Here is a 14,900-nt window from a genome sequence, read left to right as displayed (position 1 = left end):
AGTACACCCGAGGTAAATCAATTATAACGCCAGACTATAGATTTAAATGTCTGTGTTGATAGAATAGTGTTAGAAATAAAATTAACCTTGCATCGCATGAAACATCGAGGGACTACTTTCTCAGCAGAAGCGGAATTTTACTATGCGCCGGTTAGTTTTGTAACCGAATCACGACAGAAGAACGTAAACAGAAGCGTGGGACAGAAGCGCAATTGAACGACAAGGTAACATGGTGGTTCAGTGTGCTTTTAGAAATTGTAGAAATATACGCTACAGATGGGCACCACAAAGTTTCCACCAATTTCCAGTGCGAGATCCAGAAAGGACTCAACTGTGGCTTGTTGCTGCTGGCTTGGACATCAAAACACCGGCTCGTACATGTACGGTTGGTTGGATACAACAAATTCCTCATAATCGTCTTCAAAAGCAAATGCATCGCTAAGTCCTCCAAACGTGGCCATATCTTGTTAATTGAATACGCTAATAGAATTCCTTCGTTCACTGTACTCTGCGTTTGTAGCAATGACAGCGGCAGGTAAACAAACTAGATCAGTCCGCCGCTGCCGTAGCCTACTACCAGGAATATAACACTACTGCTGTGACCCAGCAATTCCCTCAAAATGCAATGCAATGCAAGGTTGGTTATTTCTAACATTATTCTATAAACGGACATTTACATTTATAGTCTGTCGTTATAATTGATTTACCTCGGGTGTACTGTGGAGTGGGTAACACTGTTTTTAATAGCAGGCTAGCATTGCCCGTTGACGTGCGCTAGCCTAGCACCAGCGAACTCTGCAACTAGAAAGACTGAATGAAATGGGTTGAAAACTGTTCCCAAGCTCACTTGGGAATCAGGCATATGTCCAAAATTCCGAACTACCCCTTTAAACAAACTTTTAATGTTGTCTCTGAAGGCCTATTGCTCAATATGTATCAGAATACGCTGTCCTAAGCATAAACTGATTTATAGGTAGTGGCATATAATGGGAAGCATGCTTTATTCACAGGTATGGAAAATAGTGAATTGGCTGGACTCAAAATACTTTGTTTTGCTGACAATCTCTGGAATTTCATTTCTGTAGGAAACGAATAATAGGAATCTGGGCAGGGGTGTAACAGGCTTCAATACAGGCAGGCCCTGGTGTCTCCTTTCAGCTTTCCATTAAATAAACGGTTCCTTCGTTTTCCCTCAGTGAGTGAAATAATGCTAATTATTCACTTTATTTTGGTTAACCATGATAGCATTATCTGCTTTAATAACATTTTATTCATATTGTCGATTATTTTGAAAGTATGCTAACCATCCTGTATCAATGTAGGCTATATGACAAACTTTGAAATTACACCATTGATCTAAGTCTAATCCCTCACACACATACAGACCTCTGAATTTGTTTGTACAAACCGAGTTGTAGAGGCAATGACATTTTTCATTTACATTAAACAGAGCTAAGACAGAGATTAACTAACATTACAACTCGATTATATCCATTGGACAGACCAATTCCGAACTGATCTTTGAAAATTAAGAGTTCAGGTGATGGTAAGAATCTGAGGAGACATCACAATTATGACTTTAAAACATCAATGCCTTTCCGTTCTAAGTGGTTCCTGATGTAATCAGTGATGGCTTTCTCGTCGTTCAGCTCCTTCCTGAACACCATGATATAACACTTGGGGACCAAGTGGCAACAGAGCATGCTGTGGCTGGACACAAGGACAGCCGCCGCCTTGATGGCCTCTGTGTAGACCCCGTCTCCGAACAGGTACACTGGTATGAAGATGATCCACACCACCAAAACCAGCAGCATGCCGATGGTGACAAAGCTGGCGTTTTTGTACAGATCTGGCAGTTTTTTTCCTTTGAATGCAAAAAGGAAACTGACTATGGCCAATAAACCCACATAGCATAAAACAGCACCAAATAGAGCTTTGGATGTAGGATCACACTTAAGTTTGAAGGCTTTCTTATGTGGTTCTCTTTGAAGAGACGGTGGAAAACAGGCTAGCCATATTGTGCACAAGACCAGCTGGACCCCAAATAAAATAGCGACTACAGCCGGTGGCTGGTTGACCTTTCTGAGCCAGCCCCCCATATTCTGGGAAAAGGTGAAACACACTAAGATCTGGAGGAGGTTGGCCAGAACGCAGGAAACACAGAGAGTGAAAGCTATGCCAAATAGCGGCATACCTGTGCTGCAGGATAATGGAGAGGGTTTCACTATGAAGGTAAAGCTCAGGCAGAAGCAGGCGAGTAAGGAGAAAAGCTCCAAGAAACACAGGTAGCCGCCAACGGCTTTCACAATGGGAGTGCCTCGATTAACCACGAGTATAACACCCACCACAACGGTGGCAACAATCCCCATTATGATGAAGACCGACAGGGTAATTATAAAGGGGTTGTTCCATTCGAGGAATTTAGGTTTTTTATCCAAACACCTGTCACGTTTCAAGGGTGAATACTTGCCTTCTTCACACACTCGACATTTCTGCGTACCTGCAATAATCACAAATTCTAAAGGGTTAGTTTTTTGCATTTATTTGTGTTTGATATAATTCAATTCAATTTTATTTGTATAGCCCTTAATCACCATTACAGTCTCAAAGGGCTTAACAGGCCAAATATTTGAGACACCCCCCCTTTACCCATGCCCCCTATAGAGTAGGAGCATGTATGTTCAATGACTGTTGAATACATTATTTAATTGAGCAAGGCTATCCATCTACCAAAAGTTGCATGGCTTGCAGAAAACATGCAATAAATGATCCTTGCCAACATACTTTTGGGTGACATCAATATTAGATAACATATTAACACAAGACAAAGAGAATAGAAGCCTTTTCAAATGAAATGTGATTTGAAAATCATAGTTTTAGTTTGCCATTGACAATAATAACAAATTACCATAATTCCCTTACTATACTTTGATACATGATATACATGCTGATTGCTTACCAATTTCAGGAGAAAAATGTCCCTCACTACACACAATACAGTGCTTGCAGCATCCATTTTTCATCAGCTCCTGTCCCGCTGGACAGGTCTTACTGCAATTGAAAGCAGTGACCTTGGGGGGAAGGACAGAATCAACTCAAATTGGTCAACAACTCAGTTTAAGCGATTCACTGTTCTTTAAAATGGTCAATTAATTATGTTTAAATACATATCTATGTTACACACACACACACACACACACACACACACACACACACACACACACACACACACACACACACACACACACACACACACACACACACACACACACACACACACACACACACACACACACACACACACACACACACAGTTCTCACCGTTGCATTAGCCATCTTTGCAACAAGATTCGGGGGGAGAGTGATCTTTCTTCCTGGCAGATACTCTCCAATAGTTCCCGAACTGGGCGAGTTCCATGCGACGATGTCATATCCAAGCATGGGGTCTCCATTATCATCAAACACTTTGTGTGTGTCATTCAGGGTGAGGTCGACATTCTTGATTTCATTCAATAGCTGTAGCAACAGATATGATCAGACAACACGTTTTACAGGATATATAAATTTGATTATTGAAAGGCCCTCAATGTAGCCTACCTCGTATGCCGTAAAGCTGGTATTTCGTTGACATTTTTCTCTGTCACACTTCATTAGACTACTCAGAGCATTGACTATTACTTCGACTGCCAAGTAGATATTGAGGGACAAATCCCAGAAAATGTAATGCACCAGACATCTCGTTTCCATACATTGGCTCGCCGTTAGTGAACAATTCAGCTTCTCTTGAGGGGCACTTTGACAGGGCGGATGGTTCAATTTATGGTACTCCCATAAGGGGTTTGAGGATTTTTCTTCGACCATTGAAGATACGTAGTCGGCAAAGCCTTCCACAATGTGTCTTTTAAAGGCGATTCCAAAGAAGGGCCCGATTGCCTCGATGCCTGGGAGCTCTTTGATGTCAGGGGAGTTGGACCATGCATCACTAGCGATCCAAGTTCTGTTCAGCTTCATCTGAATGGCGGCTTTCAGGACAAGCTTCACGATTGACTCCTGGGTGAAAAGAATGATAGCCTCGGCGGTCGAGTTTCCAATAGTGTCCATTAGCTCAGTTAATTGCTTTTGGGCACTGCTATCGCTGAGGTCTAAGTGGGCAGGCAGGATGAACTTAAAGTCAACGCACACATCCATGGCATTGAAATTATCCACCAGGCCGTCGCTGCCGTATTTGCCATACTCGTCGTCGCTGCCCACGATTCCGACCGTTTCCCAGTTGAACGTCTTCACAAGCTCTGCCATGGCTTTGGTCTGCAGCACATCGCTGTTCACTGTCCGCAGAAAAGTGGGGAACTTGGCCTTCTTGCTGAGCAGTTCACTGGTTGATGCATAACTAATCTGGGTTCAGAAAACACAGAAAGCACACACAAATACTTATGCTTAGGCATCTATATTAGGGGTGGGAATCACACGGTACCTCACGATACGATACATGAAATTAAATGAACATGTGGTTTATTTCTCCATTTTAAAAAAATCATAAGGAGTCTTCACCCTATTTATTTATCACCCCTCTCATTTGTCATTATTTGGTGCAGCCCAAGTCTGCAGAGCAAAGTAGCCAGGCAGATCGTGGTGAAGCAAGTGCGGAGACAGACTGCAGTCTAGAAGCAGTCAGTCAATCAGTTGTGCATACTGGACGGTCGGTGAAATGAAGAGGTCAGGTTGTCAGGGGGGGAAAGAAAGAGAGGAAAGAGCTCAAAGGAGTCGACAGTTGGTCACCCAGTTTTGTTTTTTTTACCAAGAAAGGTATATTCCCTCCCTCTAAACTTTCCCAACAACCTGATAACAAGCCTGGCCTAGCAGCTAGCGCTACTGTAGCTAAAATAATTACAGCCTGCACTGGATGATAAAACTGAAAAGATCGTTTGCATTACCATTCACATGATATCCAATAGCCTACCTATCTACAAATAGCCTACATTGCTTCTGAAAAGGAAATGTCAGGTGTAATGTGTATTAATGTTGACATATGTACGGGATAATGCCCATGAGGTGTCCATTACCAGAAATGAATGGAAAACTGTCCTCCGCGGTTGCTTCCGCGAAGTCCATTCATTTCTGTTGATGGACACCTCGAAGGGCACTATCCCGCTTTATACGATGGTCACTTACGAAAGAAAAAAATATTTAATCAATTAATAATACTTTAATTGGTTTTATAGTTAAAATCGTGAGGGTTTTTATGTTTGTACAACGTGGCCACAGCGTCTTCATAGCGTCAACGTCTTACCTAGGTGTAAATTAACACTTTTTAACCTACACCATCCAGCCAATCAGAATTGAGTATTCACCCAGACCATGGTATAAATGGAGATAATGCAATGATTACCATTCCATACTGCTTGCCAGCCATTGCATGATAGCTGTTGACATAAGCTAATGAAAACTACCCTCATGCACAGATGCAGCCCCAGGATTACCCCCCTCAGTTGAAAGGCAAGAAGGTGGGCCTATGTGCAATCCATGAACAAAAGTCTTTGGGGTTAACATTTATGTAAACTGATTTTGAATATTTTGATTGGCTGCATTACAATATTAGCAGACATTAAACTAAGGATACTTGTACATTTTAGCTGGCTTTTAAGTTTTAAGTCAGCTAAAATTACAAGTAGTCTACCCTTAGATTAATAGCTGCTATTTATTGTAGGCTAATGCAGCAAATCAAAACATGCAAATACATATTTAGTCATGCCCAGCTCAATCAAATCAAAAAGACTGTTGACAACATTGTTTAATATGTTCAGATAATTATGAGACATATTCTGAATTTTATAATGTGACTTAGGCCCCGTCCACACGAAGCCGATTTCATGGCGAAACCGCAAAGGTCTTGTACGGTTCGGCCTTCCGTCCACACGAAGCCGGCGAATCCGCTGACCGAAACCGCAAACTTCTGAAACCACCCTCGGAGGTGGTTTCAAATCTATCCGGTTTCGTTTTGGTTTCGTGTGGACGCCTGAAACCGACTGAAACCGCAAACCATGACGTCATCGCCCCACCCCTCGACCTCCTAAGCCAATGGCTCTTAAGCCCGCGGAGTCTCAGAAATCACAACAAAAAAGATGACTACAAGCTTGTAATCGTTCTGCAGCATATCATGTCCCTTGTTGGGTTGCTAAGCCATTATTTATTGAGAATCTAGTTCGCTATCGTAGAAGAGCTGTTTGTTTGTGTTGTTAGTGGTTCGGGGGGCAGCCTTTATGCGCATGCTCGCCTCTTCTTCTTCTGGATTTGTGTACCAGAAGCAGCGCCCCTTATGGGCCTGGAATGTTTACTACAGTGTTTCTACATATCTATCCGGTTTCGCTTGGCTTCGTCTTTACGGAGATACTTCGAAACCGGATAGATCGAAACCGTAACGGTTTCGCCCGTTTCGGCTTCGTGTGGACGGGGCCTTAGAATCAGGGCCCTCTTCAAGCCATGATTAACCCACAGTAGAAACCAGTGAGGTTGAAATAGAAGAAGGGGAGAAGGAGGACAGACTAAGTAGAAGCAGCACTGATGAGGAAGTGGAGGAACCAAGTGAGGCTGAAATGAGGGACATGTCAGACAGATGTGATCCAGAGGCAGATGAGCCACATGTACTGGTCTCAGACCCAGATCAGCTGCTTTCTGTTGACACAGGTTTGTGGCCAGCAAGATTGACTGACAATGATTGGCAAGTATTGTCAGAAAGATTGCTGTTAGGGAAGATGAGGAGATGCCCAACGATGGAGAGGGAAAGCCTTTCCCTGATTACCTTAAATATACCAAGACACTAATGGCAGGGAAAAGGTAGAGAGAGACTGTTTAGTCCATGACAAGAGTTTGAATGCACTTTTCTGCATTCCCTGCTTCCTTTTTTTCACATTCATTAAAAAAGCCCTCCCATAGTTCCCTGTATAGTATTGAGGGATACAAAATGAGCAGTGTGAAGTGGCAAAGAATGTATGACAAATTTCCAAGCCATGAAAATAACAGGACCAACAGAGAGTGTTATGTAAAGTTGAAAAATCTGCAGTGCTCTGTTATGGCTGCAAGTGGCATTGACTGTCACCTACAAAAACAGATGCAGTCTGAAATAGAAAGGAACAGAGCTCTCTTAGAGAGATTACTTCAGGTGACTCTCCACTTAGCCTCAAGGAATTTGCCTTTCAGGGGTAGAAACACAGAACTAGGGAATATTCTTGGGAACCCTTGATTTTTTTAGCTTGTTTTGATCTTATTTTAAAGGAACGCTTAGAGCAAATGAGAACTTCAACAAATAGCTGACCGACTCACTACACAAGTCCAAGAATTCAAAATGAATTCATAAAATTGTGTGGGCTAAGAGTCCTGAAAAAAATCCTCAATGAAGGTCGGAGGCCATCTATTATGGCATTATTTGTGATGCAACCACAGACATTTCCCACACAGAGAAAAATGTTTTGCTATTGAGATATGTACACCATATTACAGGTGAGAATGAATGGGCAATAACGGAGAGGTTCATCCGATTCAGAAATTTCAATAAAAAAACAGGACAAGAGATCGCCAACATGATGGAAAATGTGCTTTTCGACTTAAACATAGACATTGGAGATTGCAGGGGACAAGGATGTGATAACGGTGCAAATATGTCAGGCAAAATAAAGGGTGTTCAAGCACAAAAAAATTCCCATAGCAACATTCTCCCCTTGTGCCTCACACACATTTAATCTTGTTGGTGTACAAGCTGCACAGACTAGTGCAGAGGTTAAAACCTTCTTTGGCAACATTGAAGCTCTGTACACATGAGTACACATGAGTCCAAGTCCGGAGAGATGGGCCATTTTAAAAAAGAATCACAGGATGCTCACTTCATCAATTGTCCGACACCCACTGGAGGGCACGATAAATAAATTCTGTCAGGGGGCCCAGAATTTCTAGGGACTTACCGGTAAAGGGGATTGCACTGATTAGCACACCTGTAGTGCCACCCATGAACATGATTTACACGGGCTCACTGAATTGGACGTGTCGTCACAGGATTGTAGAAGAGAATAGCCCAAATAAGTATAAAAAGTGTATAACTTAATATGTTGTGTTGACCACTCGTGTGTGTGTGTGTGTGTGTGTGTGTGTGTGTGTGTGTGTGTAAAAGTAGAAACTGACGGTTAGCGTTCATGTGGTCCTAATGTCTGCTTTAATATCGTGTGGTCTAAATAAAGCAAGAGAACCAAATGCATTGACATAATCCCCTACCTGGGCGATCGATGACAGGGTTAATATTCGTGCAACAGCGATGGACACTTCGGAAAAAGCCTCGCCGATCACTGCTTTGACTCGAGGGTCGGGCGCTGAACTGGGCTTCCTTCCAGGTAACAACCCGCACTGGGGGTCCAGTTGGTCGATGGACATGTTGAGGGCCATCCGCATGGCCAGGGACACATCCCCGCAGGTATCGTACACGTCGTAGCCAAGTGTCACATTAGGCAGAGCTCTGCGCTGGTTTACCCTCTTGATCGCAAATATCATCATTTGAGCAGCTAGGAATATTTGAAAATGATACCTGCACAAAAAAACAAGGAAAGACGTTTAATGTAAAAAAAACAACAACATTATTAATTGATTTGAGTTTGGCTGTACTCACTCGTTGCACGAGACATGCCTTGATGACGGGAAGGTGCGATTGGGTTGTAAGTGAATCGGGAAAAGCCCTCCGATGATGACGTCCCCATCGGAGTACTCATGCAGGGGCTGGTGAGTCGCTGCTGGAAGGGTGCAAAGCAGACCCGGGAAACATAACACACCACACAACAGAAAGCACCACATGCTGCCCACCCTTGAGTGTACCACACTGGGGAAGGTTGATGCTCCTCGTTCTGCTGCTGCGCTTTTTCAGTTCCCTGAAAGAGCCCCTATCTGTATTATAATCTGTAAATAGGGGAAGTCAGAGAAACTATTTCCCTCGCCTGCCCAGGTCCATTTTATTAGTCAAATACGTTATGGCACTTCATCTGTTGATATGCAAAGCACTTATTCTTTGGTAAATTTGCAAAAATATTAACATTAAAGCGAATGTCTCTTAAATAATGGATATTCTGTGCCAATGCGTGTGCCTGGTCTTTGGCCTGCAAAACTGATAGCAACATGTTTTGCATGGCTCCGAAACCTGTGAAAGTAAGTTGGGAAAAATCCATCAGTTAAACATGCAAGTAAGACATGCTGTGTGTGCGAATGGCACTGAAGGCCAACCCAAATCCTGCATCCCATACGAGAATCAGTCTACAAATCGACTGATCATCAGCAAGACGGTCAAATGGAAACCATATCACATTGTAGGATATATCGGAGGTCCATTTGTTCCTTTGTAGGCACACTGACAATTTTCACAGGATGCTTATCAACGGTGCCCCTATTGATGGCATTTGTTTCAGCATCTGTTATTTCAATATAGTAGCTAAACTTACCTCTGGCTATCCTAAAAAGGAAGCTGGACGAAACGAAAAACAACTAACCAAACCAAAACAGACTAATTGCATTCATATAAGCTACATTGGTTTTTTGTGTGTGCAAGTACAGGCCTCCACTTTCAAATATACCTAAAAATCGATAGTGCATGATAAAAAGACAATTCCAAATTTTTGTTAGGCTACACATGTAGGACTACAAGACACAACAATCCAAAATAACACAGACTTAGGTTAGGTTGCATGATTTGCACTATTTGCAGATTCGAGGCTACGAGGGACGAATTTGTGTCAAACCAACTTTGATGTGTCAATACAAGGCCTGCCTATATAACACAAAGCTTATTTTGTGAAAAATAAACATTTAGATTTTCTAAAATTTGTAATGTTGATAAATGCTTTAAAACTATTATTCGGCTTAACCTTTTGACTTACCCATGTCAAAACACATCAGGTCAAATCAGCTAACTGCCCCGCACATAACACAAAGCTTATTTTTTCAAAAAACCCACCCTTTGATTTTATAAATATTTTTTACTCTCAAAGAAGGCTATAAATCTATTATGCAGCTTGACCTTTTCACTTACCGATGTCGGAACACATCTGATGAACCCAGCTAACTGCCCCACACATAACACAAAGCTTATTTTTTCCAGAAACCCACCTTTTGATTTTATACAATTTTTTTAATGTTAAAAAATTCTATAAATATATTATGCGGCTTAACCTTTTGACCTACCCATATCAAAACACATCTGGTGAACTCAGCTAACTGCCCCACAAATAACACAAAGCTTATTTTTTTCCAAAAACCCACCTTTTGATTTTATACAATTTCTTTAATGTTAAAAAATGCTATAAATCTATTATGCGGCATGACCTTTTGACATACCCATATCAAAACAAATCTGGTGAACTCAGCTAACTGCCCCACGCATAACACAAAGCTTATTTTTTCCAAAATCCCACCTTTTGATTTTATAAAAAGAAATTACTCTCAAAATATGCTATAAACCTATTATGCTGCCTGACCTTTTCACCTACCGATATCAAAACATACCTGTGAACTATATACTATATGAGTTTGCATGCAAAAAATGTAGGCAGGCTATACTTGATTTATGAGTACTTTTTACACACACTAAGTAATTAAATAAATACAACTTACAACAATGTCAAATATTTACATATGAACAGGAAATCCGTGTCTTTGTATTAATTCAATTACTTAGGCCCCGTCCACACGGGCGAAAACGATCCGGTTTCGTTTTATGCGGTTCAGGAATATCTCCGTAAAGACGGAGTCATTGCGAAACCGTATCGAGCTGTAGAAACACTTTAGTAAATATTCAAGGCTTTGGTTCTCCTCAGAAAAAAGTGGAGCGCATCAAGCCTGTGCGCATACAGCCTGCGCGCTGTATACAAACATTCAGTCACGAGGAGATTCAACCTTTTAAAGTACTTTTTAATGTACAGTTAGTAATTACATTTATCAAGGGGCTTTATTTTAAGCTACTAAAAGATTACAAATAAAATAATAAATAAAAAATTCAATGCAGCTCTGACGTCCCCCAGCAGGTGGGGGGCTAATGAAGTCATCGTTTGCATTTCAGGCATAGATTTGAAACCACCTCCGAGGGTGGTTTCAGAAATGTGCGGTTTCGGGCACCAGATTCGACAGCTCCGTCTGGACGGTCGGCCGAAACGCACTTATGCGGTTTCACCAAAAAAATCGTCTCTGTGTGGATGGGGCCTTAGTGTGTGTAAAAAGTACACATAAATCAAGTATAGCCTGCCTACTTTTTTTGTATGCAACCTTGAATAGTATATAGTTCACAGGTATGTTTTGATATCGGTAGGTCAAAAGGTCAAGCCGCATAATAGATTTATAGCCTTTTTAACCTTAAACATGCAGCTTCCCATATGGATTGGTTAGTGATATCAACCAGAAACTAGCCACAATCATATTGGAAAACCCCAAATTCTCACAGATTATTGTGCATGCAGGATTTAATGATATTCAAAGAGAACAGTCAGAACTTCTGAAGAGGGTTTACACTGATCTATTGGATACACTGGACAAAATACACATTAAGGGGCCTATCTTGCATCCGGCGCAAGTGACTTAGTCACTGGCGCATGTGTCGTTGCTAGTTTACAACTGGCGCAGAGCGTTCTTTTCCCACCACCGCCACTCGCCGGTAAATTAGGGATTGATCATGCGCCCCAAGGGGCGGTTCGGCGGAAGGAGGAGGCGTGTTCTGGCGCAAACGGTATTTTGCCGTTGCTGAATACCATTGCGCTACTGACCAGGAAATACCTGGTTTAAAGTCAGTGGCGCGTTGTTCAGATGCTATTTTAAGGGCGCATGCGATGCATACGGATTGCTTGTGGACCTCGCGCATACACTTTGCTTCTCCCATCTACCTAGCCGCACATTCTTGGTAAATTATTTGGGAAAGAACAGCTGATGCAGCGGTAATAAGTTGTACTTTTAAATCAATGCATCTGCAAACACCTTACAGCAAACACACATTTTCTTGACAGAGACATCGTGTAGGCCTACATGCCCATAACTTTTAGGATTGATGAGTATTTGATCGTGAAAAACATTGTTTTACCGCGAGTGAGAAAGAATGAATGAATGCGGGCGCGCGTGTGCTCTGTTTAAACACACGCAAACTAAACACGTAACGCATAATACAATCAATGGCAATGTCTATTACCGCGGGGACACATGCATATTAGGATAGCATACAATACTGATAAGAAACAATGTTTATAATGTATGTTATATCATATGTTATATCATATACGTTTTCTTTGCCGAAATTTATTTGAGGACTCAGTATTTCTGAAGTTGTGGAAGAAAACCCCTTATTCCATGTGTGAATTAGGCCATATTATTTGGCAATAAACTGAGCCATTTGCAGTTTGAAATTCATGTACATCTGTCTCATCGGAGACTGCAGACGCGCTGTCAAAATATCAACTTGTCCGATTCAAATGCGCTCATGGCTCTTAAAGGGGATGGGAGCTGGCACTCTCATTGGTTTGTTGGACGTTACGCCCAAACCACACCTACGGGTAACTAGGCTGCTTCAGACCAACCCTTTTGACACTTGCGCCGCAACGCAAGTGTCCTTTTTCCGCCTGTAAAATAGCGATAGCGCCGTAGAACCGCCCACAAAGCTACTTGCGCTTTGCGCTTCCCACTTGCGTTTCAGACCATTAAAATAGGGCCCTAAGTCAGTCATCAGTGGACCCATACCAGCAGTTGACAGGGGAATAAACAGATTCAGTCGTCTACTTGCACTGAATACATGGCTTTCCAGAGTCTGCAATGAAAGAGGAAGGGGCTTTATTGACAATTTCAACTTATCCTTGGCGCTCAAATATCTTTTCAGAGCAGATGGCCTACACCCAAACAGGTTAGGCTCAAAACTGTTAAGGGCCAATCTTCTCTTCTCGCTTTCCCACAAATCTCCATGGTCTGACGCACAGGCCACAGTCAGAGCACAGGTTGAGAAGAAGCAAGACTACATCCTCCCCCACACATCTACTCTGCCACTATCTGACACACAGATAGCAAACAGCCCACAGACCTTGAAGAGAGACTGAGAGACAGCCCGCCCGACGCCATCAACACTGTGCCTTCCCCCATCGCTGATGCTGGCTTGGCGAGGAACGGCCACCCCCCTCCTCTGCATTCCCCCATCGACGATGACCTCCAGCCTCATCTCTCCCATAGCCACAACAACAACTCCAGCCCCAATGTCTCCTCTCTTTGCGATTTTCCAGCTGAATTTATGAAACTGGAATATGTTGGCATCAAACTTGCATCAGTGTCAATGATAGCATCGCCACATCATGGCCACAGGCTGATAACACCCAAGAGGATGGCGCCCCAGCCCCCCCCTGTACTGATAGTAGTCCTGAGTATTACTGAGACAAAAAAGGGTTCAGCCGTAGACACAGTATAAAGGAAGTTTCACATAATCTGCTGAACCCAAGGTTGCCTACGTCAAAACAGGGCAACTTTTGCATTCATGCAGTAACCACTAAGAGAGTAAACAAAGGCAAACTTAGCTAACCTCACAAATCTCATATCTATTGCCTCCAAACCAAAAACAACCTTAAAGCCTATCAACAACACCATCACGATGGCTCTACTTAATGTTAGGTCTCTTAATAACAATTCATTTTTAGTTAATGATTTTATTACCACTTCTAAACTGGATTTTATGTTTTTAACTGAAACATGGCTGGAACAAAATAACAGTGCAACCGTTCTGATAGAGACAGCTCCTCCCAACTATAACTTTTTTGATGCATGTAGATCTTGAAAAAGGTGGAGGGATTGCTGCTGTATTAAAAAATGTATTTCAGGGGAAACAGATGTTATTTGGTGATTTTCCATAATTCGAATACCTTACTGCTGTATTGAAATGCTCCCCCAGAGTTCTCCTATTAATATTTACAGGAGGCCACCCACATACTCTGCAAATTTTTTCGATGACTTCACAGAATTATTGTCTAGCATCTCCACAGAATTTGACTGTCTAGTTATAACTGGTGACTTCATTTTTCATACTGTTGATTTGAATGACAAGTGGGCAAAAAACCTTTTTACCATTTTGGACACATTTGAGCGTGGGTGGCCGTCACTGTAAAGGGCGGAGAGGAGTTCAAACAGCCCCCTCCTCTCTCTGGCGCCAGGGGTAGTCCTGCATGTCTCTTATTCTGCGCAGGGTTTTTAAAGTTGTCCCCATTCTAGGCTGGTGCTGCGTATCGCCACAGACGACTCCAACTCGGTGTGTCCCCTGAGTGTGAAGTTTGGGGCCACCCTCAAGGGCTGCCGGGGTCTGCTGCAGCGGGCCAAGGAGCTCAGCCTGGACGTCATAGGGGTCAGCTTCCACGTGGGCAGCATGTGCAGGGACCCCGCGACGTACACCCAGGCCATCTCCGACGCCCGCTGTGTGTTCGATATGGCCGTGAGTTCAGCCCCTTTCTATCTGAAGATTGGTTCTCCGGTGGGTTCAATGCATCTGCATCACACACTTACCCTTTTGCTGTCCCCAGGAGGAGTTTGGCTACAAGATGAGCCTGCTGGACATTGGTGGAGGGTTCCCCGGCTCTGAGGATGTCAAACTCAAATTTGAAGAGGTAATTTTCACCTTTGACCTGTCTGTCTTGTTTTTGTTCTAATGCTCTTTTTCCAAGAGCATTAATCACCTTTCCATGTAGCTAATAGTGTTGTAACGATACTGGATTTAATACCTTTGATACACTACCTTAAAATATATCGATTTTCGATACAACAGGGAAAACTTTTTTTATCTTTATTCAGAAAATAAAATTGAGTATATCTCCACAACTGCAATGGCAGTTTACAGTTGTGGAGATATACTGTACTATATTATATCAGCTTGC

At 42.5% G+C, this 14,900-nt stretch overlaps 2 protein-coding genes across 2 annotated transcripts; one reads left to right on the top strand and one right to left on the bottom strand.

The window, feature by feature from the left end:
• Window positions 1–907: 907 nt before the first annotated feature.
• On the bottom strand, window positions 908–8,867 carry LOC132457662 (G-protein coupled receptor family C group 6 member A-like). The gene is made up of 6 exons (XM_060051942.1): window positions 8,648–8,867; window positions 8,260–8,566; window positions 3,598–4,392; window positions 3,322–3,516; window positions 2,960–3,071; window positions 908–2,500 (listed from the first exon to the last, which is right to left on the bottom strand). Exons 1-6 carry the CDS (start codon window positions 8,827–8,829, stop codon window positions 1,572–1,574), a joined length of 2,520 nt encoding a protein of 839 aa, XP_059907925.1. The 5' UTR covers window positions 8,830–8,867; the 3' UTR covers window positions 908–1,571.
• A 5,360-nt stretch (window positions 8,868–14,227) lies between these two features.
• LOC132457878 (ornithine decarboxylase 1-like) lies at window positions 14,228–14,690 on the top strand (the record flags this gene model as incomplete). The annotated part of the gene is made up of 2 exons (XM_060052254.1): window positions 14,228–14,461; window positions 14,550–14,690. Coding segments are annotated over 2 exons (360 nt in total), but the record flags the coding sequence as incomplete, so codon positions are not given.
• Window positions 14,691–14,900: the final 210 nt, after the last annotated feature.

This window comes from Gadus macrocephalus, chromosome 5, assembly GCF_031168955.1.
Source record: "Gadus macrocephalus chromosome 5, ASM3116895v1".
In the NCBI taxonomy this organism is placed as follows: domain Eukaryota; kingdom Metazoa; phylum Chordata; class Actinopteri; order Gadiformes; family Gadidae; genus Gadus; species Gadus macrocephalus.
This window is presented reverse-complemented; position numbering and strand designations above follow the sequence as displayed.

Bases quoted from the DNA above. Each gene is read 5' to 3' on its own strand.
- LOC132457662 (XM_060051942.1), bottom strand. From the start codon at position 8,829: ATGTGGTGCTTTCTGTTGTGTGGTGTGTTATGTTTCCCGGGTCTGCTT. The intron at 8,567-8,647 runs GTGAGTACAGCC...TTTTTTGTGCAG, and splicing joins AGGCATGTCTCGTGCAACGA to GTATCATTTTCAAATATTCC. The intron at 3,517-3,597 runs GTAGGCTACATT...CTGTTGCTACAG, and splicing joins CCAGCTTTACGGCATACGAG to CTATTGAATGAAATCAAGAA.